Source organism: Micromys minutus (assembly GCF_963924665.1).
Source record: "Micromys minutus genome assembly, chromosome: 6".
NCBI lineage: Eukaryota > Metazoa > Chordata > Mammalia > Rodentia > Muridae > Micromys > Micromys minutus.
In genome coordinates this window covers 80343473-80370653 of record NC_137975.1, presented here as the reverse complement: position 1 = coordinate 80370653, position 27181 = coordinate 80343473, and the positions used below count along the sequence as shown (strand labels likewise).

At 43.9% G+C, this 27181-nt stretch overlaps 1 protein-coding gene across 3 annotated transcripts in view; it reads right to left on the bottom strand.

The window, feature by feature from the left end:
* Nucleotides 1-27181, bottom strand: part of DUSP22 (dual specificity phosphatase 22) — a 49728-nt gene that overhangs the window by 8411 nt on the left and 14136 nt on the right. For 2 of the 3 annotated variants that reach the window (XM_080917741.1, XM_080917742.1), the window contains exons 3-4: nt 23992-24074; nt 4928-4977 (exon numbers count right to left, since the gene is read on the bottom strand). In XM_080917741.1, the coding sequence (XP_080773867.1) occupies nt 4928-4977; nt 23992-24074 (133 nt within the window). The remainder of the gene's footprint in view (nt 1-4927; nt 4978-23991; nt 24075-27181) is intronic. The other variant, XM_080917743.1, reaches the window with a different exon arrangement.

The window sequence follows — 27181 nt, the reverse complement described above, 5'->3', positions numbered from 1 at the left end:
GTCACTAACCCCCTCCTCCACAGTGGGAAATACCCAGTCTGGTATTTTCTTTTCAGCTCTAGTCTGAAGCAGAAGCAGAGCTCTGCAGCTCGTCCCACCACATGGTGTTTACATGGACACCAGTTCCCTCTTTGTGTTCTTCATTTTGTTGGCAGTTGCCTCTACTTCCACACAAAGACATGTGTGACAGTCCTGCCTGCCTCGGGAAGCATGCCCACAGGTGTACCATACTCACCCAGCAGTGCACAGATGTGACCATATGAGCTGCTGTGAGCAGCCCTCAGAGATCACTCAGGGGTGGGCAGCCTTGGTGGAGAGGTGCTCTTCATGTGGACTGTGCAGGGAGCCTGGTAGCTGCAAACTGTCCTCTTGCTTTTCAGTGACTAGTATCCCAACCACTCATTCCCCGCGTAAGAGGCTGAGAGTGACCACATGGTCTTGCTGATTTTCTGAGAGTTCAGTAAAGGATGGTGGGTAGAGAGTGTAAGCTGTACCACACCACTCTTACGTGAACACCTCTTACTCTAACACCCATGGTCTTAGATGCTGGTCCCTAGTGTGATGTGACAGGCCTTAGGTTTGAGGCTTTGCTTGCTGCAGAAGGAACCCTATGACCCGGTCACCTGGAGTGGTGGTGGGTCTTACTTCACTGCCAGTGTGTCAGATGAGGTTGGCTGATAGCAAACAACACAGAAATACAAGATGTTTTCCTCTCCAACTGAACCCAAGAGCATAGAGAGAAAATCCCAGCAAAGGCAAGCAACGATGGTGATTTTCCTTTGTAAAGCAACTGTGCTCAGTTCCCTTTGTTGAGAGATTCTTCTTAGGGCTGAATTGGTCCAGGACTCCTGGTTCCCTGCCCATCTCACAGACAGGTCTGAAATCAACCCTCAGCATCAATCACATGCCATTTACATGGGAAACAGCGACTCCAAACTTTATGTCTCAGGAACCGGCACCACTAAAGGAGAGATGGAGGGAATTCTTTAAAAAGATAGTTTAAAAACAAGAGAAAAACCCTTTAACATGGCGCCAATTCACAAAAGAATAATTTAACTTAAGAGTAACAAGAACAGTCTGAGACCAGAGGGACCTTGCCTGAGCTGAATGACTGCTGTTTTAGCAAACGTCTGACTTTCCAGAGCCCTCACTTACCCCACTGCAGGGAGAGCATTCCTGAGGGATGAAAAGGCCTCAAGAACCATTTGGAAACACAACGACAGTGGGGACAAAGTCACCTCTGATCTTGAAAACTGCTCATTAATAAGAGAAGTAGAAAAAAGACAAAGAAAAGTGGAAGACAGATAAATCCAGCTCTTCTGAGACGACACCGGCAAAGGACAGTATGGTGATAGGACCAGGTCTCCCCATCCCCCACCGAGCTCAGTGCACTACCTACATGTCTCTCCACAGGACCCGAAAACAGAGACGTGCTTGCCCCAATGCAGACCACCACAGAGCCTGCCATTACAATGCAATGCTATGGACCACAGAGCGGGAGCGAGCTCCCTCAGAATTCACAGACAACAGAACAAAAATTATCCACTGGGAGCTGCTTGGCTACAAACACCAACTTACTCCATAATAAAAACAAAATAGCTAATGCAAGTGAACAGTAGCTAAACATCTACTTTCAAAGTGTATTAGCATTCCTTACTTGAGTACAGAGAAGATACAATCTTATTTCACAAACACTACAGAATTAACAAAATACCCAATCTCATACATCATCTCCAATGAGATGGGCAGATTATTAACTGCGTGACTTGCTTCAGAGAAGCCATAGAGAAGACAAACGAAAGTCAGTTTCATGTACTAAGCTCCAGCACTGGCCACCCGACACACTTAACACCATCTAGCATATCTCTAATTACGACAGCATCACGCAAAGCACACCACACTAGGGTTGTGAGGTTATCAGGAGATGGAGAACTTGAACTTTTCAATTTCCTGACTTGGGCAGGCTAGGCGGCTGGGGGAACTGAGCTAAAATTCTGTGCTTGTGTTATCTCAAACCAGCTTTCTACATTTCAAGTTCATGGAAGGTCAGATGGGGGAAGATTCTCTAGGATTAAGGCCAAGACTATCAGGTGACTAAAATGGCAAAGGTCACACACCTTTTACTAAGCCTAATCAGCCTAAATACCTGCCAGTTCAGGGCTTTGCTGAGAAAGAAATATGTAATGTTTATCTTACCACATGGCAATAAGCATTCTACCACTGACTTATGTCCCCAGCCTAAAGATTTACAAAATAAAGCGTTTTACCCAAACTTAGAGAAATCATCTTAAAAGTTACTCTCTATGCTTAGAACAGTAATGGTACAGATTTCCAGGAGCTGTTTTGTCAGTAAAGAAAGGGAAGCGGGTACCAGGGACTCAGTGTGGTCAGACGAGAGATTGCCTATTGATAAGCATGCGGGTTTAAAGAGCGTGTTCAACAAACTACTCAAGTCTTCTCTTGCTTTAGTTACCCAGCGCACTAACAATTTGTCTTGGAGTTGGAATTATGGCTTCGTCTCAGCAGCTGGAGTACTGGCTGATCTTCTAGAGGACCTGGGTTCAGTTTTTGGTGCACAGTGAAAAGTGTCTATAACTCAAAGCCATCCTTTGTGGGCTTGCTGTTTGTGGTACAGACATATAAACAGGCAAAATACCCATTCACATAAAAGTAAGCAAATCTTTTCTTTGTTAAAAATAAATACATTTAAATAAAAAAGAACACTGACTTTCCGACCACCTGTATTAGTTGATACGGAAGATGAAGGTTCACCGAGAACTCTTATTGTGTTGTGAGTAGTGAACTCAGGAGGAATCACATTCACTGTTATAGTCTGAGTACCTCTTCCCCCAATTTGTTCACTGGGACCTTAAATTCTAAGTCTGGCAGTACTGAGAACAGCCTGGTGTGCTGTGTCTGGGTCATAGTGGTCGTGTCTCCATGGCCGTCTCAAGACCTTGGCTCTCCTCCCCCTCCACACACGCTCACTCTTTGCCTCAGTATTAGGAAGCAGCCATGAGTCTCTCCACAGATGTGGCAGCCTAATCTTGGACTTCAAGGCTCCTGAACTGTGGGATAAAACTTATTTCCTTTCTGCATTAATCACCCTGTCTCAGGTGATTAATAATATTCTATTATAGCAGCAGAAAGTGATGAAGACACGCAGCCATCTCCACTGGCAACAGATAAAAACAACTTAAGCTGTCACCAAAACTCATCAATAATCGTTCCTGTAACTTTGAAGACACCTACTATAGAAGAAATCGATTCATACATGTACAGTACTTAAGAGTTCACAGAAATATTCCCATGTAGATCTGACTGTGTTCCAAATCCCAGAGATGGGCACTTTCAGATGAACATTGGGTGCACCCAGTTAAAAGGACCTGAAACAGTAGGTGGGACAGACGTAAAGTCTGGGACTTTGTGACCCTTGGGTGTTCTGTTCACTTGCAGGACTGTCAGCACTTATATGAGATCCTTGTTATGGGAGAGGAAGGCAGCACTTAGCTCAAAGACCAGGGGCTATGTGCCCTGACTGTTCAAACCCAGGATAAGTTCCAGCTTCATTCCTGACAGTCAGGTATTGACACACTCAACAGCATGGTCAAATCTTGGTTGTAGATGAGAGCAAAGCAATCATTCCAAAAATAGTCACCAAAACAAGGGTAGAAGAAGATTGCTGTGGTCTTCGGAGAAAGGCAGCGCCTCACTTCCTTCCGCAAGGACCATGCCCTTCCAACCACTTCTGTTTCTTGACACGAGTAGTAACCAAGGAAGTTCTCCAATGTTGCTGTTTCTCTTTCCAGATGAGGCTACTACTTTGTTTTCCTAGTAAAATCTCCCCTGCCCCTTTCCCAGTCTTAGAGTCTCACCTCTCTGGGAAAGGCCAAGAGCTGGGGTAGAGACAAGACCCTGGCCTGGGCAGAACATGTCTGTACCAACTTCCCACTTCGTCAGTGCTTTCCTGGTCTAACTCTATACCCTCTGTCCCCTGTCTGGCTACTCACTGACTGACAGATTTACCCCATCCCTCCTCCTCCTCTATAATGTCAGAGCCTAATCCATGACATCTCTGCTCTCTGGCAGCGAAAACTTAAGGATGGCTGACATCCAGCATCTTTTAGAGAAGCTGGTGAGCTGGGATGGAAAGCAAGTGTGCAGTCTGCCTTACTGATGTAGAAGACGTGTATGCACCAGTACTTGTACACAGTGAGTGGATGAACCCTGTGGTCTTCCGGACTCAAAAATACGGTTTAAATCTGGACTGTCTCTGACCAGATTTGGTCATTGGTGGAGGTTTTCCCCTTGCAGACCAGAAGAGCTCTCCTATGAGACCCTCTAACACCTCTCACTTTGCAGGCACTGGAGATCTGAACTCAGGCCCTCAAGCTTGCAAGGCACATGAGTCCATATGTGTGGGGATGAGAAGCTGCTGACCTCTCCCTGAATCTGGGACTCATTAGTTTGGCTAGAAGAGCTGAGCAGTGTGCTCTGAGGATCGATTTCTCTCTTGGCCTCTAGTACTGGGGTTGAAGATGTGCCTGTGCTAGTCTTTACGTGGGTGCTTGGGTCCTGAACTCTGGTCCTCAGATTTGCAGAAAAGACACTTTCCAGACTGAGCCTCTCTCTAGGTTAAAAGACCCTTCCTGTGCACATTCCAGCCTCCGTGAGTCACAGCAGGACTGGAAATCACAAGGTGCTTCTAACCACAGTTTGACATTGGCTTCTCTAGCTTTGATTTCTGTAGACCCCACTCCCTCGTCAGGATAGCAGGGACACAGGGACACTAAGACCCCGGGCTCTCATGGCGCTTCTTTATTTGCCTTGAGAGCCCTGTGCTTGCTTTTCATTAGGCTCAATGATTGCTGTAACACACATTGCACTTGTTTTTAATTTCTCCCAAAAACTCAGAAAGAAAACTTACAGGTTTTGAGATGGTGAGTCTGCTGCTGGAATACACAGGTATTTGACTCCCTGTAGAAAGACAAATAATATATATATAAATAAAACCATACACAGTGGAAGTAAAGTATTAAAAGGAACCATTTACTCAGGTCCCAAAACAAGAATATAAAAAAGGAGAAGTTTAACAAGAAAAAAACTCATTTTTTTTGTTGCCTAGGAGCTGAGGAAAAGGTCTTTAACTGATTCTTTTCCATGGGCATGTCAATCTTCACACTTTGGTTTGCAGGCAGCATATATAATTTAGATCAAACTTGAGGGATCAAAACAAAAAAAGAAAGAAAAGAAAAACCCAAACAGCAACAGTGAAGAAATAGGGGCTCTTTGGGGTCAAGGCTCACAACTGTCATCTTAGCACTTTCTCACACACTTCCAGTGTTTCTTCTGGGTCCTGAATACCCCAAAAGGAGACAATGTTGGTCAATGTCTTCAAAATGGCTTGGAAATGGAGATGCTACTCAATTGCTTTCTATGCCATTCTAGTGTTACAAGAATTACATTTCCATTACTAGGCTGCTGAAACTGGGAAACAATGTTGCTCGCTTTGCACAGCGACAGTAAAAATTTTAGTGATAAACTAAAGTGTTTTTTTTTTATTTTCCTCTAATTTGAGGAAAAAAATCTTTACCCAAGGTAAGCTTTATAAAAAGAAATAAAGCTGGTTTACTCCTGTTCAGGAAAGACAAACAATGCTCTAAAATCCCCAATGTCCATCAACACAGGGCACAGAGCTCTCTATGCTCTTGGCAGTGGAGTGTGGTACAGGACAGATTAATCACTCATAAATCTTCTTCTGGATTTGCCAACTGTCGCAGAATCTTGTCACCACATCATGGACAGCCAGAGAGGAGAAGTCATTAGTGAGAGAGACCAGCGTGATGACCAATAACGACACAGATACAGCCAAGTCCCTTGGGAAAGGAAGTTACAAAGCCACCTGCTTTTAGGTTTACTTGCTGTCTTTCTGCAATGTTTGCTGCTGATCTATCTAGTCACTCTGGAGGGTCATTAGCACTACAGCTGGGCAGCTACGATACAGGCATCATACTTGCAGACCCTGATGCTTGGGTGCAGACTCAGCACCAGGCCTTCTATTTCCGGCAAGCTTACAGAAGGCAAACTGTGACCCAGCGCAGGAGGGATAGAGGGTGGGAGCTCATGCTGGTACAGAAGGCAGAATACACTAGACACTGCGTAATGAGAACAGTGAGCTGGTTCCGGGGCTTCAGCTTTCTGAGCCCCTAACTACTTTGTAATCCCCTTCCTGCTAAAATTGATGTGTTGTCAGCAAAAAACAACCTGAATAGTACAATCTCATCCCTTCCCATCTGCCATGGGGAAAATCTCTCATTCCTACGTACCGTTTCAAGCTTTGGAAAAAGTTATTTACTTACAACTTGAAAGAAAATCATGACATATTACAGCTATTGCTTCTTTCAGTACAGTCTTCCGAGTCTTGGAGAAGATCAATTTTACTTGTTTATCACAATAGGATCATCTCACCCAAGAGCAAATGGGCTTTGCCAGAGTGTAAGATTTGCCAGCAGGGGAGGGAAGGGGAAGGAAGCCATGGGCTCTCCTTATATGGCTTGGACCTGCCAGTCCCATTGTCCCCTTCTCCACCCCCCACCCCTGTCTTCTTGTTTCCTGGGCTCTAGGAGCTGTGCTATGCTGGGAACACTGACCAGTTATTTTAAACATTTAAAGTTCTTCCAAACCTGGTAGCATATTACAGTATAATCTGAAGGGTAAGGCACTAGAAAAGAACGCACTTCTGCCAAAAAACATCATGTCCCTCATGTCTTCCACTGTGATCCAGGTGCATGTTGTCGGGCACACGTACCCATTGCTTCATCCAGCTGCATGGGAGTGCCTCATTCTTTCCTTTGGCCCCTGAGTGAGAGCTGGTAGTTAGTTGCTCAGGTTCACAAGCTTGTGAAATCCCTGCTCCCACAGACTTCCTCTGTCCTCATGGCAGGCCACACATCCAGAGGGACAGGATTCTCAAGTGTGCTACTGCCATGTCAGCCTGGGAACTTCCGTCGGGCGAAAGGTTAGGTGGAGTCTTCTAGGACAGCACAGAAATGCCTACCTCGCCCTCATGCTAATGGATAGCCGCTAGCAGAGCCTAAGTCAGCCCAGTCTATATACCGGGAAGACGGATCAACAGAGAGAAGCAAAGAGAATGAACAGGTCAGGCCACATGGCATTCCGCCTACTAAGAGCATATGCTTTGACCACTTGTTAGCAGGAAAATGGGAATAGCACATTTACGTGTGTGCTACCTGATGCACAGAAGCAAAGAAGCTTGGGCCCACTAAGTAGAACCTGCCCAGTGTGCAGGAGTCTCTACCAGCCATAGGAAATGGGTGGGAGGTATGCTCTCTCTCTCTGTGAGCCTCAGGATAAGGAAGTAAACTGTGACCATTCTAGGTCTCTTGCCCTCATAGTGGAGAGGGCATGTGGCACCTCCGGCTTCCTATTCCTGCAACTTGCAAAAATGAATGTGTGTCTCTCAATTACACTTGGGTACCCTATGCTGTTAAATCAAAACAGAGAAAGGACAAGACAGTGGAGCATCAAAGATTACATAGCCACAAGAACACATAACTTCCTGGAATGATGCTTGGCCCATGGCTGGCACTCACTCAAAGTCTAAGTGCTACAGATAGGTGCTAATAAATTCCATAAAGATCACAGCATAAGAAGGGTCCAGGGTGTGTGTATGTGTGTGTGTGTGTGTGTGTGTGTGTGTGTGTGCGCGCGTGTGTGCGCGCGTGCGTGCGCGTGCATTCATGCTAGAGTGCATATGCATACTGCTGAGCTGCTAAGTACCACTGGGAAAGGAAGACAGCTGTTTTTTTCGGCCACACAAAGGCACGCTGTCTACATATGCTCTAGTGACACTCAAACAGACATAAGCCACTTCACTATGACCTACAATAAGAAATATGCAAATCAAGTCATTGAAGGAGTCAAAACTGTCAAAAAGGCTTAGCTACTTGCCCCCAAAAGCGTCTATTTATCGTGACTTAGTCATTATCAAAGCACAGATATCTTTGAGGCTACGAAGGCAGAACTATAGCTACCTAAAAAAAGGCGTCAGATGCTGCACATGTGCACAGCTTTAACAGTTAGTTACTAATTCAGAAAGCAGCACTGAGACCCCTGTGCCACCAGAAAGCTGGCCTCACTGGAACGGACATTTCCTATCTGTGAACGATCCAGGGGCCGTTCTCTGGTGAGCTCTGCAGAGTGAAGATGAAGGGGAGATGTGTTTAGTTACACCGTGTAAAAGACATCAACAAAGAAGCTTAAAATACAGAACTTAGAGAAACCCAACCATCTGAAAATCTACAGGTAGTAAAAATAGTAATAATGCTTCCAGTAGTATATATAGCATTTGCATTATATTTTCTGCCTCATGTTCTCTATATTTTGAAACATGTAAAAATCAAATTGATTTTCTTCTTTGAGATAAAATTCTTATAAAATAAAGAAAATAAATGAGTATTTTTTATGGTGTCTCAGAACAGCAGGCTGGTGGGAAGCCAGTTAACTTTTATGGAGTTATTAAACATCAAGTCACAACTTTTCCAATTGCAGAACAGTTTCATATTGCATTGAAGCGGGAAAACTGGATCAGTTAATGATCCAGCACTGGTTTAAAAGTCACAGTTCCTATGGGACACTTTTCTGTCCTCTCTGCCATCCTGAGGGGCCAACATAACCAGGAAACAGCAGCAATACTGATGGACTTGAAGGGGACGTGTAAACAGTTGGTGCCCACAGTGAGGGACTGACATGGCCCAAAAGCTAGAAAACACAGACAGAAGTGAGGAGTTAAAAGGGATCAGCTGCCCCGAGAAGCTTCCTGCTAAAATTCTTGAGTTTAGGTTTTGAAATTACGTCAAAAGCCAACACTGGGTCAAGAAGAAAGTTAGAAAGAAATTACATATCACTGGGGAAGAAGAAAGTTCAGAAAGCTTAACAAAGGCTTGATCTGAACAAACCAGAACTGTCGTATTCTCAAAAGTTCCACCATTTTTTCAGTTTTCTGTTTCAGCAAGTATAATAACCACTAAAAGGTAGGGTTTTGCCTTTCTTTGGACTGAAACTAAAGATTACACTTCAAACAATATACACATACCTGAAAAGCAGAGCCAAGCTTCTGATCACAAAATCAGGAAAGAGGCCAAACTCTTGCTTGTTTCAAGTGCAATTTCTAAAACTACCCCCAACCCCAGACATAGTAAGAGTCTTCTGAGAATCCAGGTGGCCTGCTGTGCACAAGATCCAGCTGTGCACAACCATTCTTTCCCACAAAGAAGCAACGGTGAAGCATGTATGAACAGAACTCTTTACAGCAACATGGCTGGACCCTGGGGGCCTGACAGCCTGCACATCCAATCTTCCTTATACACAGGAGCTAAAGCTGTTTTTCTCATACAGGTAGCCTAGTAGATATTAGAACCTGGGTAGGTTCAGGGAGAAAGGGATGTGGAAGTTAACAATGGCAAAGAGGATGTCAGAGACAACTATTCTAGAATACAGCCAGGACACACGGGGCAACAGCAAAGAGGAGAGAGGTTACATATCCTGCTCTGATTCAATCACTGCACACTGTACAATTCCTGTGGTAAAATATGTACAAACACCATGTATCTTAAAAAAACCTCAACTGCATCCTTGTAAAAATATTAAAAACAAACAGAAGAACATAAATTCTGGAAGGGAACCACACGATAGAAATGTTATTTTAGCTACCAGAAAAGATGTCACTATTAGCACTGAGCACCAGAGACAGGATGGGTGCACATCTTTCTTTGACAAACAAGCCCATTCAGATTTCCAGGAGGCCTGCTAAGCAGGTCTTTCCAGTTCTAAACGTGCAGGTCCAAAGGACACAAGAACAGACTAAACCTGAAACCCTACCAAGAGTTAAGTTAACCAATCCCCTGCTACCAAGTTTCCACTTCCAAAAATAAAAAATAAAATTAAAAGCAAAATTAAAATTTAGACTGGCCTCATTTGCTCAGAACCTAGACCATAACTTCATGCACTGCTACAAAGCTCACAGTCAGCTGAGTGCCCTGGTCCACACTTTTGATCTCAGTACTTTGGGGGCGAAGCAGAAGAATCAGAGCGCAAGCCCATTTTCAGCCATATAGCCAGATTCTGTGCCATTACACACTAACTCCTTTCCTTCCCTGTTCATTACCCCTAGAGATGACCATTCTTATCTCTGTCCCTGTGGACCCTAGTACTTCTGCACTTCATATAAACCTAAAGGAAGTAAACTTTGAAAAGTAGATTCTTAGAGGTCACAGACCCAAGAGACAACTATTGACTTGAAACGTCCTTGAGATATGCATTACAGTGAGACCATGTCAGTCTCCTTCACAAGGGCCTCTTTGCAAGGGTGTCTATTCGAGAGCTGCTGGAGGCTGGTCTAAGCTCAGTGCCTGGTCCATGAGTTTGGACTGATGTCTTTCTTCAATCTAAGAATGTACATGCAGCCTATAACAGTTGAAAAAAACTGTGCTGTATTAAAGGGGAAAGCATAAGTCAAGGTTACATCTGCAAGAATAACAAGCTAGAAACAGTCTAAGTACCACATGACTGGGAGCTGAAGTTTGTTACAGGAAATAAAGACTAGGTACGGTCTAGATTCTTATTAGGTTCTTGGTACTTCTTTTAACATTTCTGGTCTGGCAAAAATGCCAATGCCAATGGGATTACTTAAAAAGATCATAGCTGAAAATAAATCACAGTGACATAGTGCATGCTTTAAGTCTAGATGCCACTGATTCTTCCTGCGGGCTAAATTTAGGAAACATACTACAAATAGCTTCCAAGAACTCTGCAGTCCTTGGCGGGGTTTGGGAGGGAAGTGGAGGGTCAGAGTGGAGAGGTAAGATTTAGCCTTGGGTTTGATTTTTCGAGCCAGGATGCAAATCAGAAGCCTCTACACCTGCTGCTGCTTTCAGGTTAGTCAAAAACTGACATCCATCTGACTTGTCAGGGTGACTAAAGAGGATTCTGATGTTTATTTTTGTTCAAGGTTTCAGAGAAAAACCAAAGTGGCCTCAGAACAAGGGGTTTCCTCTGGCCCACATGGGATAGATTATAGGAAGGCAATGGGGAGATCCAGGCTGCTCCACAACCCTGCCTCTTCTAGATTTGGGTCAGTGTGAGGCCAGTTTAACATGTGCTCAAAACCCAGGCAGTCTGCAGTGTACCTTCACGCAGAGTATGCCATCTAATCACATCAAAGAAACAGTTGTGAATCAAAGTGCTGCTCAGAGACCAACTGGAGAACATCATTAAGGAAATCATTTGTTCTGTAAATGATACGTTTTATCCATTTTATCTGACTGTGTGTGTGCCTAAAACATATTCACTAGCACCTCTGAATCCGAAAAGTAAAGAAGACCCAGCACCAAGTCCTGTGGTGTGTCCACACACCCCTCCTACTGAAGTCTGCTCTCTGCACTCTGAGTGACCTGTTCAGGACCACAGGCCTGCCTACAAGTCAGTTCTGCAGGCCTTGTCCTTCCCTGGACTCCTCCCCTGAGCTCTTGCTTCTCAGTCTCTGTGATTCCTTCCCTGTAGGCTCCTCCCAATGGCCTTTCCTTGGCAGAATTTCAACACAGTGCAGCGCCTCTTGCTACTTGGCTCACAAAGCCTCCTGCTTCTGTGTTCTGGGTTCCTCCCAGACTGCAAGCTTGGATTGCTTGATCCCAAACTCTTACAGTGATCACTGTTTTCCCAGTCTCTCAGCTCTTGCTCCTTGAAAATCAGCAGCAAATTTGTTTAAGGATGCTTCAAAAAGTAGGTTCATCTTTTACAACTCAAGCCTGTCCATCCTCAAAGTACAGGCCCTAAGCAGCCATGGCATGTGGGGCTGGCCCTAGACTCATGGTTCCATGCAGGTACAAGGCTTGAGCCTCACCTTTCACTGGCTGTTGCTAACGGTCTCGGCAGGACATATGGTGAATGTGCTCATTAAGAATGAGAAGTTTAGGCATCCAACATGTAAGGCTTCATGGATCTAGAACATCTCTGACGTGTCTAGGAAACAAAAATCTCACAGAAACTTCCAGTTTCTCCTACTCTTAAATCCTCCCACTCCCTCTCTACTGTGGTCCCTGAGCTTTAGCTGCACGTATGTTGTAGATAGATCAGTCAGGGTTAGGTACCATATGCTCACTTAATCTCTACTCGTTCATGGACTGTGGCGCTCTGTAATGGCCGCCATCTGTTACAATGGCTGCCTAGAGAACACATGAACACAGATGACTCCAATGGACACATGAACACGGAAGGGTAAAACCTCTGGGGACATCAACTCCAGACAAAGAACTACAGACAACTAGGAATGAATGCCAAGAGCAGGACAAATAGGTTTCTCCAGGGAAAAGCCCTCTAATTGATTATCCAATGCCAAATAGTCAGACAGGAAATCTTATATACACAAGTAACATTATATAGACTGAACAGGTTTCAATGCATATATTAAGGAATATGCATGGATATACATATATACACATATATCTCACAACAGTTCAAGGTTTCTTTTTTTAATTTGGAGACTTAGTTTTTTTTTTTTTTTTTTTTTTTTTTTTTTTTTTTTTTTTTTTTTTTTTAATTGGTGAGAGATCTTCTCTGGGTCACACAGCATGTTTGGGAAGAAGACAAACACTGACTCAGAATGGAGTATTGATCTTAAGGGCTAGCTAAGTCCTTGAGGGTAGGGTTCAGGCTCCCAAAAGCCGAGGCCAAAGTTAGCAAGAGCGTTTGAAATACACGAGCAAGGCAAAGAGCTTTCAGAGTAGCAAGGGTTCAGAAGTTGGACAGTTAGGGAGAAGTAAGGCAAGGATGGCATTCTGCCATTTCTCCTCCCTATAAGGAGCAGCATCCGTCTGCAATGTGCTCAACTGTAAATGCTGCAATGGTTGCCATGGTACCGCCTGAGGTTCACAACATGGCAGGTGCACACACCCCCTCCAATGTGAACATTCTGATGGGCTATTTTTATTTCTACAGCTGTTTTCTCTAGCACCGGACACAGATGGAAACCCTGGGGCAGAAAGCACTGTGGCCACCGAGGAGGCAGAGGGTCACCAGGAACTTAGAATGGCCAGTAAGAGCCACTCACCTGTGATATCACTGCTCATCGTGGAAGCAGGAAGAACAGTTTTTCATCAGAAACCTCAGTTTAAAGGGAACAACAACACAAAACAGGAGATGTTTAAGACAAGCGTCTCATACTAGGTTAGCCAGGAAACTTTTTTTATTTTTTGAGGGCAGAATACCACGTGCAGTTGAAGTTCAGTATCCTTAGTAACTGCCTTTCCCTGGGATCATGAAGCTGGTTTCTCAGAAAAGAAACTCTAACTTAAGAAAATTAGGTAGTATTTGTCACATCATACTAGCAATTTCCTAAGAGCAGAGTCTCAATGCCTGGGCTTGGTTCTGTCCATCCAAGCTGCCTCACCCCAGAATTACCAAATGACAAGGAGGTGGCTGGTTCTCACCTACAGCCCCCTTCCTTCTGGCACCGGCCATGGTCAGAAGAACCAGCAACTTAGTGGCTAATCTTATTTTGACTACAAGAAAATGTGGGAGAAGAAATAACATCTTCCAAGCTGAAGCTGGTGGTGCAGTTCTGTGATCCCAGTTACCTGCAAGGCCGAGGCAGGATCGCAAGTTCCAGGCCTGCCTGGGCTGGAAAGAGTTCAAGAGCAACATGAACTGTTTAATAAGACCCTGCCTCAAAACAATTTGAAAAGAAGTTGGAGATTGAATTTAGGGAGAGAGTGCTAGTTTGCACAAATACCTGGATTAAATCCTTAGTTGGGGGGTGGGGGTTGAAGGGAGGAAAGGAGGGAAAGAGGAAGAGAAAGAGAAAGAAAAGAGAGTCTTAAGATACTGGGAACAACGAGCGCAGTATTGCCAGAATTGCACTGTGAACCTCCTACAGTTTGGCTTGCTCTAACTTTCACCCTGCACTGTTTTCTTTCCCATCCAAAGGGTCAAGAGGTGGCCAACAATTCACCTGCTCTGTGATCAAAGGTGGAAATTGAAATCTGCTGTGGTTGTGGTAGCAGCTGAAAGGAGACAGTGATATGTCAACCACATCCAGGGGTGAATGCCATCCTACACACACACACACACACACAAGAACGTCTCCAGAACATCCCAGGGATCTGGGCTCAGGGAGAGAAGCACATTCCGAAAGCATTCTGGGCACAGCTTGTTTGTCTGCACGAGGGAGCCAGCCATGCACTCGCTTCACACTCAACCTTAAAGACGATTACATCACTTCCCTTGCAGGTGTGCACAGGCTGATCTCTTTGCTTTTGTAAGTATCACATGTTTGTCTAATAGGACTACTGTTGTTCTTCCTTCTTTTGGCTCATTCTGCTTCTGAATCTTCCCACATTCCTTCAACATTGCTGAATCATTTTGTGTGACAGTCCCTGATGCAATCTGATCTTTTATTTCTAGAAAACAAATCACCCCTTAGTGCTCCAGGTAAAAGCCTTATCTCTAGGAGTAGGGTAGGAGCCTCCAGAGGTCTCTAAGATGCGCATCTCCTCTCTCCATTCTATTTCTGCACTGGTAACGATTGGAAAAGCAGTCTGACTGTGTCACTTGATTGATGCACAAACCGTGGGTGAGTCTCTAGTTCCCACCAGACTCTCAGCCTGGCCACTGGTCTGTCTACTCTGCTAAGCCTTTCATACAGGCTGGGACACAGCCTGCACTGCCCCCACGTCACTGCAGGCATTCTTCTTTACTGGGGACCACACACAACTGTCCTCACCATCATCACCTGCAAGCTCCCATTATCTTCAAAACTCTCCCCTTGGTACAGTCTTACGAGCTGCCACATCCTCTTGGGTGTCTTGGGAACCCTTATACTTGATACGTATTTGCAACTCGGCACCACTGTGAGGATTTACATGCCTGTATCAATGTGGAACCCCTTCTTGATTTTCTTTGTATCATCCAGTAATCCATGGTAGGCTAGGGAGCAGGAAAACCCCAGGGAAGTCTGATGAGGAGGAAGAGGATATTTGCTGAGAGCCTGGCTTTGCTACCAGGAGGCAAACAGAGCCCTTTCATACTGGAAGCTTCTTCTCCTGCCCCATGCAGCCTTGTCTTGCTTGTGCTCCATTTGCAGACAGGATGCTGACAGAGAAGCAGCAGGCAGAGAAGAGCAAAGACCTTCTTCTGCACTTGGCTGCCCCACACAAGGAACTCAGGCAGCTGAGTAAAGAAAGAGCAATTACTGGAGAGTTTTCGATCCCTATAGTAATTATTTCTATTTGAGTCATATCTATTTAAATCTGGGGTTGGCTTCAAACAAATTTGCTTTAACACACAAGAAGTACTGCAATCCCTGAGCAGAGTAGGTACCACTGATTTTCAGATGACATGTAGAAATTTTCCTAGAGAAGCAAGACCCAGCTAAGGTTGTAAGAAACAACCATCAATTAGAAACCAACCCTAGAGAAAACAGTTGCTTGCCTCCAAAGTTGCTGCCTCCACAGGGCTTCACTACCAGTGGGTACTTTGGTGCTTGTGCGATGCTGGTAAAAAACAAAATCACCCAGGTAGGAGACAATGGGCACCTACACAGGAGCCACTGCCCAGTGCTTTAAGCTGCAGCACTAGGTAAGTCCTGAAAGAAGGGCATAAACACTGCATCAATCCAGTAGAAACAGACTGTTCTGATGCTGAGAACAAAGCCTCTATCATACAGACACATCCTGGGCTAGCTTCTGCCTTGAAGATTAAGACAACTTGAAGTGGATGGTGTACTTTCCTTGTGTCTGCTGACCACAGACCACAAAGGATGCTTGATGCTACATATCACACATGAATCCATAGTACACAGTGATAACACACACACACACACGGGGGGTATTTTTCAAGCTAACCCTAAATATGCACATGCAATCTACCCATTGTTAGTACAGTCACTAAGACTATGGCTCAACAACCTCTCTTTCCCATCACTCAAAGAAACGCTCTTATTGTAGGGGTTCTCAACCTATGGGTCAAGACTTCTTTGGGGATCAAACAACCCTCCCATAGGAGTCACCTAAGACTATCTGCCTAGAATATATTTACAGCATGATTCATAACAGTAGCAAAATTACAGCTATGAAGAAGAAACAAAAGTAATGTTTTGTTTGGAGTCACCACAGCATAAGAAACTGTAGTAAGGGGTCACAGCATTAGGAAGGTTGAGAGCTGCTGTTCTTACTGGACTTAAAGACTAAAAGAACATAGAGAAGCAATACTCCTTCATTCTTGGGAGTCTGGTATGATCCTTTCAGACTCCATTTGATTATGTAATAGGGATATAATGATGATTTTACATTTTATATGAGAAATCATATTATAGATATTTACTATGATTTGTTTCTGTTTCTTACTGAGCTCTTTTCTTTAAATACACAGACACCCCTCTGCGAGGGTTGCTTCAAGTATTTTCTCATATGCATGGACTGAGACTGGCTCTACTGCTGTGCCATCACCAGCACTGTGTCCGTGAGCCTCGGTGCACCCCAAATCTGCACTCACTGTGTGTTTAAAACGGCTTGGGGAGTCTATTCTCCTTGTGCTTGAAGAAATGTGACTTCTAGTTTCCTGCACATTCACACACACACACACACACACACACACACACACACACACATACACACACACACACAGCCTGTTAGGTCTCTGTGTCCTAGGCACAGGGGAGCACAGTGGGCATCAGATAAGAGAGACAGAGGAGAAGGTAAAACCCAAGTGTATGTCTGGGGAGCTACCCCCTTCCACACCAGAAGAGGACATTTTGCCCTGAATGTAACCTCACTTTCTATGACTTAATTCTAGGCTCTGAGAAATCCAAGAGCCCGTCTCCTTCAACCTCGCGTGTAACCTCACTATGACATAGCTTCTGTTGACTGACTGTTAAGAAGCTTTGCGATCCTTTCTATGGTGCCCACCAAAGCCGGGTGATGGACCATTTAGAGCTCAATGAGAAAGTCACTGAACCTTCTGAGGGGATTATAGGTTAGTAATTCCACTATAGAGGCTTTAGTACTACCACAAAATTAGATTCCATGTCTGCCTTCACTTCCTGGCAAGGAGGAGCTATGGCAGCAACCTATGCACTGGAGGCTGTAACACAGTAACGGAGCCTCTGCCACCTCAGGCATGAAGTCATTCTTGATTCAGCTCTGCTTTCCTACAACAACGAGCCACATGTGGCAAAGACATGCTTTCTCATTTTGGGATGGGGTTAAAACGTAAATAGTTCTTTGGCAAGCATCTACATCCCTGTGTGCCAGACTGAACTATACACCATCAGAATCAAAAAAAAAAAAAAAAAAAAAAAAAAAAAAAAAAAAAAACCTCAACAAAGAACCAAACAGACTTGGAACATTAATCAGAGATTGTCATAAATGACAAAATTCATGTCTTAAAGAAGACCACATTGTAGGCAATACCGAAATGAAAGAAGCCCAAGGTCTCCCTTTCCCTGCTAAACACACAGCAGTGACTGAATTCTGGGAAAGACAGGCGGGACTGCACCAGTATTTGCTACATGCATGTGGTGGTGTACTGAACCATATGGGAAAGGAGAGGAGCAATAGAAGCATTTTCTTCCTTAAACTTTAAACACCCTCTAATTCCGGTTCTGGCTTGAAGGAGATGGTCTCTCCATATTTCAGAAGCCAACAAAATTGCTCAAATGAAATTCGGAGGGACACAGGGCAGGAGGACCAAGGTTCCTCCAGGGGACCTTCTAATCAGCCACTGAGTCTAGTCCCATGGTCAAAGTACAGGACTGTCCAATCAGATGCAGCGCCGCATCCTGGTGTGTGTCCTCATCAAGGGGTATGTGAATGTAGACAGTGTAGAGACACATGGATAACAGCCTACGTCAGAGTAAAGCAAAACCACAAAAGTAGACACTGAATAGCAATAGCTCAAATATCTTTAGTGTTAAAGGAAATAAAAACAGGATCATTAAGAATAAACAAGGCAGGGTGGCACATGCGTGTAATCCCAGCACTTGGGAGACTTCGAAGAAATAGGGACTGCAAAGCAGCCTAGGTTTCACAGTGGAACCTATTGCATAATGAATGAATACATAGATGCCTACCTATGACAACATGCTAATTGTTATCCGTCCCATATATACTACAAGAGTTCAAAATAGAAAACCAAAAACATTCAAACCAAATTCCAACTCATATAATCTACCCACTAAACATATAACATACATGTATGTAGATTCTGTTTCTCTACTGAGTTCATCAATGCATAATTAGAATCCTTGATGTGAGGAAGATGTGTGATGGACTGAGAGCACTTTTGAAGCATTTCTATTAATAGAGAAAAGTGGTTGTTTCCTGCAGGTGCTCTGTCAAATACATAGAACGAAAAATGAAACAAACTCTGAAATTTTTACATCAGAAAGGCAGGGCTCTGTTTCTTTTCTCAGGGGAAGAGAGAAACCTTTCCTCGTTCAATATTACTTCCTCAGCACCTACAAGCAATATTGAGTTTCTGATTGGAAAAAAAAAAATCACCATTTCTCCTCTCTCACATGTGAGCATGTGTAGATATGTTGGTCTGTGCACGTATGTGAAGGTCAGAGGGCAACTTCAGGTACTGTTCCTCAGGTGATGTCCACCAGGTTTTTGAAACAAGGTCTCTCTTTGACCTGGAGCTTACCAACAAGACTAGGCTGGCCGGCCAGTGTGCTCCAGGGATATCTGTCTCCCTAGTACTGGGATCACACGCAGGAACCACTATGCTTGTTTTAACATCAGTTTGGGAGAATCAAACTCAAGTCCTTTGGCAAGCATGCTATTGACTATAAGCACTTAATATACCTGCAACCCAGTAAGGAAACACTTCCTAATAAGCATAAGCACTTCCCAGCCACAGCACAAGCACACAGCCAGATGCAGAACTGTTGTCATGAATACTGTAACTACAGGTCTAGAGGGTTTATTTGAAATTAATTGATGGTTTCTCCCTATAAATGCACTAATAACATGTGTTTCAATGACTGACATCAAAGCTTAGTCCTAAATGATTGTGTCCAGGAGAAAGACCCTTGCCTTGGCAATGAGAAGACCTCAGAATGTAACCCTGGCCAGGGTCAATTTTCTGACAGGTGAGGTCACCAAAATCAGTTATGTCACGAAAGAGCCATGCGTAGGAGGTTCCGTTCTGGTTCTCTGTGCCAGCTTCCTTCTGGACACAATGCTGTAAGCAGGATATATGATTTCCTAGTCATTGCTTACGGCCCATTCAGATGCATGCTCAGTGCAAGCAGCTCCAGATGGATGGATGGAAGAGAGAGCTCACGCTTGGGTCTCCAGTCTACTGTTTCTATTTGATTTTTCTCACCTACCTTGAACCACAGCTCTTCTTTTGTTAGTCTGTAATGAATGTATTTATAAAATAATCAGAATATGATGCTGTCTGTGCATTAAAGGCTCTGCCAAGGCAGACGGGTGGGGAGCACACTTTTAGTATCTTTAGTGTCTGCCCCTGACCTGGCACACACTAGATGCTCAAGAAAAAGATATACCATGAGCACTCTGGAAAGGAATACAACTTTTACCAAAAAACAAAGCAAAATAAAGCAGAAATTTTGCTAAATAAATAGATTTTAAAAAAAGAGAAGGTAGTGAATATTGTCAAAGTATATTATAATCAGGCATGGAGACATCACAATGAAATTCCATTAGTTTGTATAGTTAATGCCTGCTTAGAAATAAAATTGTGCTGGTACTGAGAACGGGCACACTCCCACAACTGCTAGGGCGAGCTAAATGTGCACCCCACCTCGAACGTAGAAACATCTGTAGACACTGTCAACATAAGCATCAGACGAGGCAGCAAAGGACTGAGACAGGGAGAATGCTGGGAAAAAATCCTTGGCCTAAGACAGAACTAGTAGCTTCTCATTGAACTCTAAACCAGCATGGAGACTTCGGACTCTCTATTTTTACAGTGATGGAGTTAGGAGAGATCACTTGTAGAAACTCAGTTCTGCTCAGATTTGTCAGATAAAAGGCTGGGATGGGGGTGTGGTTCAGCGTTAGAGCACCTGCTGAGCAAGATTCCTAACAACACACATACACACAGGCACACACACATACACATGCACACACGGCACAAGGGGAGGAGAGGGAAGAGAGGGAGAAACAGTGGGACTAGAACCTCAGAGGGAGAGGGAGTTGGTGTTCCTAATGAGTGAGGTCCCTAAATGTGTGTGGTGCTTTAGTGAACCTGGAGCTTATTGATTCAACTAAACTAGCTGGTCAACAAGCCATCCTCCTGCCTCTACCTCCCCAGAGTAGCAGTGAAGACCCATTAAAAGAAAACCTTTGGTAAAGAGAACAGAACCTCTGGCCTGGGTAGAGACCTAACAGACCAAATGGTCCTGGTCAATTCTTAGTGATGAAGCCACTCCTAGGAAGGCAGGTTTACTTTAGAACCAGTGCTTTAATGCGATACTGTTCCTTCCCAGAGTCCCATAGCACAGTAGCTTACAAGGCCACAGTTGTACAACTCCGGACATTTTCTGAATTACTCAGAAAAGTCAGGCTCCTTGTCTTCCTGCTGTGGGTTTAAAGTGGCTTTCCCTGACTTGTCACCGGGCTTCCTTACTCTTTCTCTAAAGCTATGGCTGCTTGTCTGCCTTGTGTCTGACTTCCATTCTAGCACACGGGTGGCTTTCTCCTTCTCTACTGTCTCCTCCTCCAGGCAGTTATACTGAGATTTGAAGGTTGCTGTACTGGCTGATTTTTTTTTAAACACTAATAGAGTTGTTCTTGAATTTCAATAAGCAAGCAAAGCATCTTCATTCTGAAAGGTCTACTCTGATACTCTTCTGAAGGACTGAACTTGGAGCTCCATGCTTTTCCCCCTGAACTGACTGTCTTATTCCATGTATGAAAGGCCACACAAACCCTGTGTCATCGCAAACACCTGGTTCCACTTAATGACCAAAGACAGTGGCTCAGCCACTTTGGAGGCCTGAGATCTGTGGCTTCTAGTCTTTCCCTTCAGGCATGCCTGAAGACTAGAGCAGATCATGTGTCCCATCAGCAAGCGTGCTTACAAGATCCTTGTTCAGAGACACTGAACATGTGTCTCCACTGCAACTTGCAAAGGTCTGTCCTCTCAGCCTAACCAGGATCTTCTCAGGAGCCCACAACATACTAAACTCTCTAAACTCGTTTCTCAAAGCACGACATCACAAAGCCACAGCAGCTCATCTTCAGAGAGCTCGTCAGTTCTTGAGGCACGTTCAATGATGCGACCACTTGCTCTCTTTTGCCCTTTCTTGCATGAAAAGCAGGTCTGAGGACCCTAAAGGCCTTGATGGCAAGAACTTCAATGGTTCAAAACCCTGAGGTTTATTGACATGACCTAGAAATACTCATACCATAGAGCCCTATATATGGCTCCCTGGCCGTCTTACTTCTAGAAATTCTGCCTGGATGTTATTTGGACCCAAATCCCTTCATTTGGGGAAGAGACCACCTTCTTACCTCCAGTGCACTACAGAGAAAGGCTGCCCAGATTTAGCTAGGGGAGTTTCATAAATGTGTCTGGCTTTGAAGTTCTCAGAAAATTCCTTCCCCATTCCCTTCAAGGGTTAGGGCCAGCAGAACACAGAGCTGTGGAAGACTCCACCTAATAACCTCCCAGCCTGCTCTCCAGATTGGTTAGGCCATGGATTTAAATTTGGAAGGTGGAACTGAATTTGTAATTTCAGAGATAACATAGCAAAAAAAAAAAAAAAAAAAAATCCCTGAACATCTGGAATTCTAGTAACTTAATTACTTTGTACACATCACTCTACAAAACTTTCCACACATAGCTGGAGAGGCTGTTACATAACTTTATAGAAACATAGTTACAAACTATCTATGACATAAAAAAATGAATGTAGTAAGATGGACAATGTTAAACTATGTTACCCTATAAAGCTGCAGAGTAGCCTTTAGTAAACAGGAGTACTGGCTATAGGCAGAGCTATGATAGTAGCCAATGGTTATGACAATTCTGAGGACTCTGAAAGTACAGGCAGGTACACTGAAGGTGTAGGAGGAGGGTGTTGGGGACAATATAAGAACTGTAACAAGGGGGCATGGTGACTTTGCTCTCCATTTCCCTCTTCTCCTCGTAATGGCAATTTGTCCCTACAGACAGAATGCACAGAATGCAATGGGCTGCTCAGAATGGAGACCCACAGTCTGCCCTGAGCTCCGGGTTCACGCACACAGCAGCTTCTCTATCCCTGGCTTACAATCCCACCTGCTTTACTTCTCAGTGCAGCCAGAGCTGCTGTGTGTGGCAGAATGGCTGCAGTTGTCCTACCTCTAACACTTTAAGACCTTGTACAGCAGTGGAAGCCAAGAGATTGACAGTGTGTTCCATTAAATTAGGATAAAATACAGTAAGGAGACAGAGTTGGGGGAGGGTGGGAAGGACTGCTATGCAATTTATTAAAATAAAGGAAACCTCAAGCCTCATCTTGTGATTTAAGAGGAAGTCAGTCATAACCACTGTGCAGTTTAAAATGTCTATATTTTAAACACAAATTGTCATTAACAGATTAAACAATTAATATTGTTGTACTAACTAATTAGTTAATTAAAACAGGAATAACAATTTTCAAAGTAACTGTTGGACTCAAAAAAAAAAAAGAAAGAAAGAAAGAAAGAAAAGCTGTCATATCCATTGAGACTAACACAGCACCCTAGCAAACACCCATGGGAACAGCAGAGGGAAGTGAGAGCTTCCAACTGGGAAGATAGCATGGGAGAGACCTGGGCCACGGTGACCATCTGCAGCAGGCTCACACACTGCTTCTCAGCCTCCGTTCTCGCCTGTACACTTACATTGTTCTGTACTGGCTAAAACCTGGACGCTTCAAAGCCAAGTATGTGCATACGGACATACATACCTTCATATATACATACACACATACTACTATTCTTGCATGATATAACTTTCAATGAAAACAGCTTGAATCAGGATTTGTTGTTTGAGAACAAGTACTCCTCCCTTCCTAACACCCCACCCTAAAATAGAAAAAGCATGTATCACAACCACACAGGCATTGTTTTCTAAAACGAGGTTAACCTGGGCTGTGTCACAGCAGAAACAGAAATAGGTTTTGCTCCTGATCAACAGTTCAAACCGTCCACTAGGGTAAAAATTAAAGATGTTTTTGGAATTAGTGTACAGCCAGACACACCCTGTTTACCCCCCAAATCTAAAACACTGCAGCTCTCCCCTGATGCTGTCTATTCAGACCAGGCCTGGGAAGGTCAGAGGTGGCTTGCTGTCTGTCCTCTACTCCTTAAAAAAATGGTATAGAACTTTTGTGGCAAACATCGCCAGGAAATGAACAGCTTGGATTTGTTAGGGTCCTACTAAAGCACACATAATTTTGATAGCAGTAATAGGATTTACTTATTTAGCCATTTTTTTTCTGAAGTTCTAAAGATGCAACCTAGATCTTCATGTGTGCTAGACTACCTTACCACCAAGATGCCCTGAGCCTAAATTTTAATTAACTAATTAATTATTAACATAGGGTCTCGATCTGTAGCCTAAGTCAGACCGGAATTCACTATGTAGCCCAGGTTGGTCTGAGAGCTGGAAGTATAGGTATGATCTACCTTCAGGCTATAAATTGTGTTTTAAATATCCTTAATAATTCAGAAGGAAATGCAATGTCAGTTTATTTGGGGGCATCTAGAAAAAAGAGTCAAGCAAACAATGCAGAAATACAACATGGATGCCCTCTGTCGGGATGCGGCATGGCCTCAAGTGGGTTTGACTTGAATACAAAAGGAATCTGTCCAATGCCACAGGAACATGCTAGTGCCGGGATATGGCTGCTTTCACTAATGTCATGTGCACTTCCACAGAGTATAAATGCACACATGCGCACACACGGTTCTTTCTTACCTCCAACATGGGCCTGGCAGTATCGTGCACAGAAAGAATGTGTGTCACCTTGTTCCTGCTCAATTGCTCTGCATCCCTTGCATCTGCCATCAGAGATAAAGAGACGGGCGTTTTAGTCTCTGTGAGTTCACCAGTCTACAGTCCAGGCAGAAAACAGTCCACAACGTGCGGATTTTGTTTTCTTGAAACTTTATAGCTGATAGTATCCAGAATAATCTAGATTGATGAAATTAGGACTTTTGCTTTTATGTACTTTGTCTTAATTTATTTTTGACTGATATAGCTTTTGAGCTCAAGTATTATGCTCAGATTAAAAATATTTTAATTAGGAAAGCTGTTAAAAGAAATACAAGATGTAGCATAGTACACTAGTATGTTTTTACACGAGACACATATATTAAGCATGTTTACTTAAAAAAAGTTACCTCTTACTGATTACTTAAGTTGAAAGTAAAATCCAAGAAACCATTTGCTGAGAAGACAGAAGTACAATTCATAGTCCTTACGCTGAGAGGTAAAGCCTGAGACAGGACTCTGGTTTATATTAGCTGTATTCACGTTACAGCAAAATCAGTAAAAATCCAGAATGTCTTCTAGAAATTCCACAAAGAATTATCAACTAGCTATTAAATGATTGCCATAAGAAACTACAGCACCAAAATAATATTCCCTTCTAATGTTCACACCTGTAGGAGAAGACTAATTTTCAGAATCTCTGAGTTTTAAACCTTGGCTAATCTACAAAACAGTACAACAAGAAAGAAGGCCCAGTCTTTCGAATGCTTGGCTCTGGCCCAACCTCTTCATAGGAATACAAGGACCAAGAAGAAAGTATTCCATGATGATGCTCCTTGACAGTATCTGGTGACATGAGAAAGTGCCAGGGGCCTGCAACAAACTTAAGTACACTAGAAACGCTGTACAAACATATAGCCAGAACTGCACATGGTGGGATATGCAATAAACAGGCTTATCAAGATGTGGACTAATGTGTACTCTCCATGGTGCATGTGGTTTACAGTCAAACGAGGTCATGGACATTCCTAACAAGCCCTGGAATAGAGCAAAAACTAAGGACCAGTGTTCTAAATATTCTGTAATGTCAGGGAAAGAGGTCTTTAAATGTAACGTTAAAGTTTGGTTTGAATTTGAAAAGTCTCCTCATTGATTCAACCACTGGGGCTTCAAATTGCATCCTGAGAAACAGCTTTACATTTCACACACAGTGTGAACCACAACCCTACACCACTGTAATACATTAGCTTTGAATCACATGGTCCTACAGAAAGTAGTGCAGAATGACTTCCAAAGGCTCATCAATGGCTCATCCTCAGGTTAGTGCCACTGACCGGTGGTGGTGGCATCAACAGGTGACTTGCAAGTCATTTGGGCCACGTCCTTGAAGGAGATAAACAGACACTAGTCCCTTCCTCTCTGTCTAACTTCTCTGCTGCCATGAGATGAACAGAATCTTCTCCTGGGACACTTCCAGCGTGATGTGCTGCCACAGTTCCAAAGGTCAACTGTGGACTCAGACTCCTCAACACACAGTGAACCTTTCCTCATGGGGTGATTATTCCAGATGCTTGTTACAGGAATAAGCTCACAACACAGAGAAAGAACTGTGTAGGGAAGGGCTGGCTGAATAGCTCAGCAGATGAGGTCACTAGCTTTTAAGGCCTGACAGCCTGAGTTTAATTCCCTTGCAAAGGGAAGAGAGAACCAAAGCCTCAAGGGTAACCACTGGCCTCCACATCGGCAGCACAGCACCAACCCAGTCATCTACCACACAGTCACATCAGTGTTGGATGTCACAATTTCCTCTTTACATGCAGTTGCAGACAAAGCGAAGACTGAGGACCGCGCAGACAGCGGTTGAAGGCCTGATGGAGCAGGTTTGTGACACTGGTGTTCCTCAGGTCCCAAGTCCATCAGAATTTAAATCTGAAGAAAAACTTTCTGGCAGGTAACATTTGCACAAAATAGAGTTCCATTCTGGCATCTGATGTGCACATAAAGTACTTTAATCGTATTTCATCCACTGCCCACTCCTGCTTTGTGCTTCATCTCTCTCCTCTTTACTACTCCCCCTTCTCCTTGCACCTCACTTCCTTGTGAGGGGATACACTACTTTCCCGAGTCTGGCCATTTCACCTAACATGGTGATCTACTTCGACAAGATTTTAGCAATCATTATTTGACCTCATACAAAACTGCCTCCCTGTATCCAGATCTATATATGGGCAATGAGCTAGAGATGCTTTAGGTGCAGAGGAGACATGCTGAAGTTCTGTGTGGATGTCACATCATTTTAAATAAAAAACTTGATTTTGGTTTTAGGTTTCTGTGAGGGGTCCTGGAGCTAGCCCATAGCAGATATTGAGACAATATACTTAATGGACTATTTTTTAACTGTTCATTTAATTTTATTGTGCTGTAATACACGTTTCAGTCTTTTGTTGATGGTCAAGTAAAAGTATGACTCACATGCGATTCACCCTTGTATACATGTATGCCAGTAGTTTTTAGCACATGTAGAGTTGTGCGACTATGACCAAAATTAACTTAAAATGTTTCATTACCCATAAAATATATTTTGTAACAGCTTACCATTTTAAACTGTGGTTTGGAGATGAAGCTGTAAATCTGTGACTCTACCATGTGTGACCCAATGGGCTGCTGGGTCCCTGAGACAGGGAAGAGCAAGACTTGGCCAGAGTTGCTGCTGCACCTGCCTGCTCTCTGCTGTATCAAAGTATGTGTGCATGGCTGCACTACTCTGGGGTCTCCCTCTCCCTCTCCTCTCCTCCCCCCTCCCCTCCCCTCCCCTCCCCTCCTCTCCTCTCCCCTCCTCTCCTCCCCCCCTTTGTCCCCTCTCCTCTCCCTCTCTGCCCCTCTCTCGTGATGCTCAGTTGTTCATGTAAGAATGTATGAACACCTTTATCAGTTTGGTTGGACAATGACAGGTAACCTTTGGTGTGTACTGACCTCAAATCACTGGACATTCAAAATGGAAACCCACAAACACAGTCACTGTGGCAATGAGCTGTACACACAGCATCAAGTCCCATAAGTTTGAAATCAGATCTTCCTTGGGTCTTTCAAAAAGGTATTACCAAGAGTAATTGTCAGACAATCAAATCCAGAGTCATATGTGCTCAACCTACTGAGCTCTGGAGGACCAAGGGCT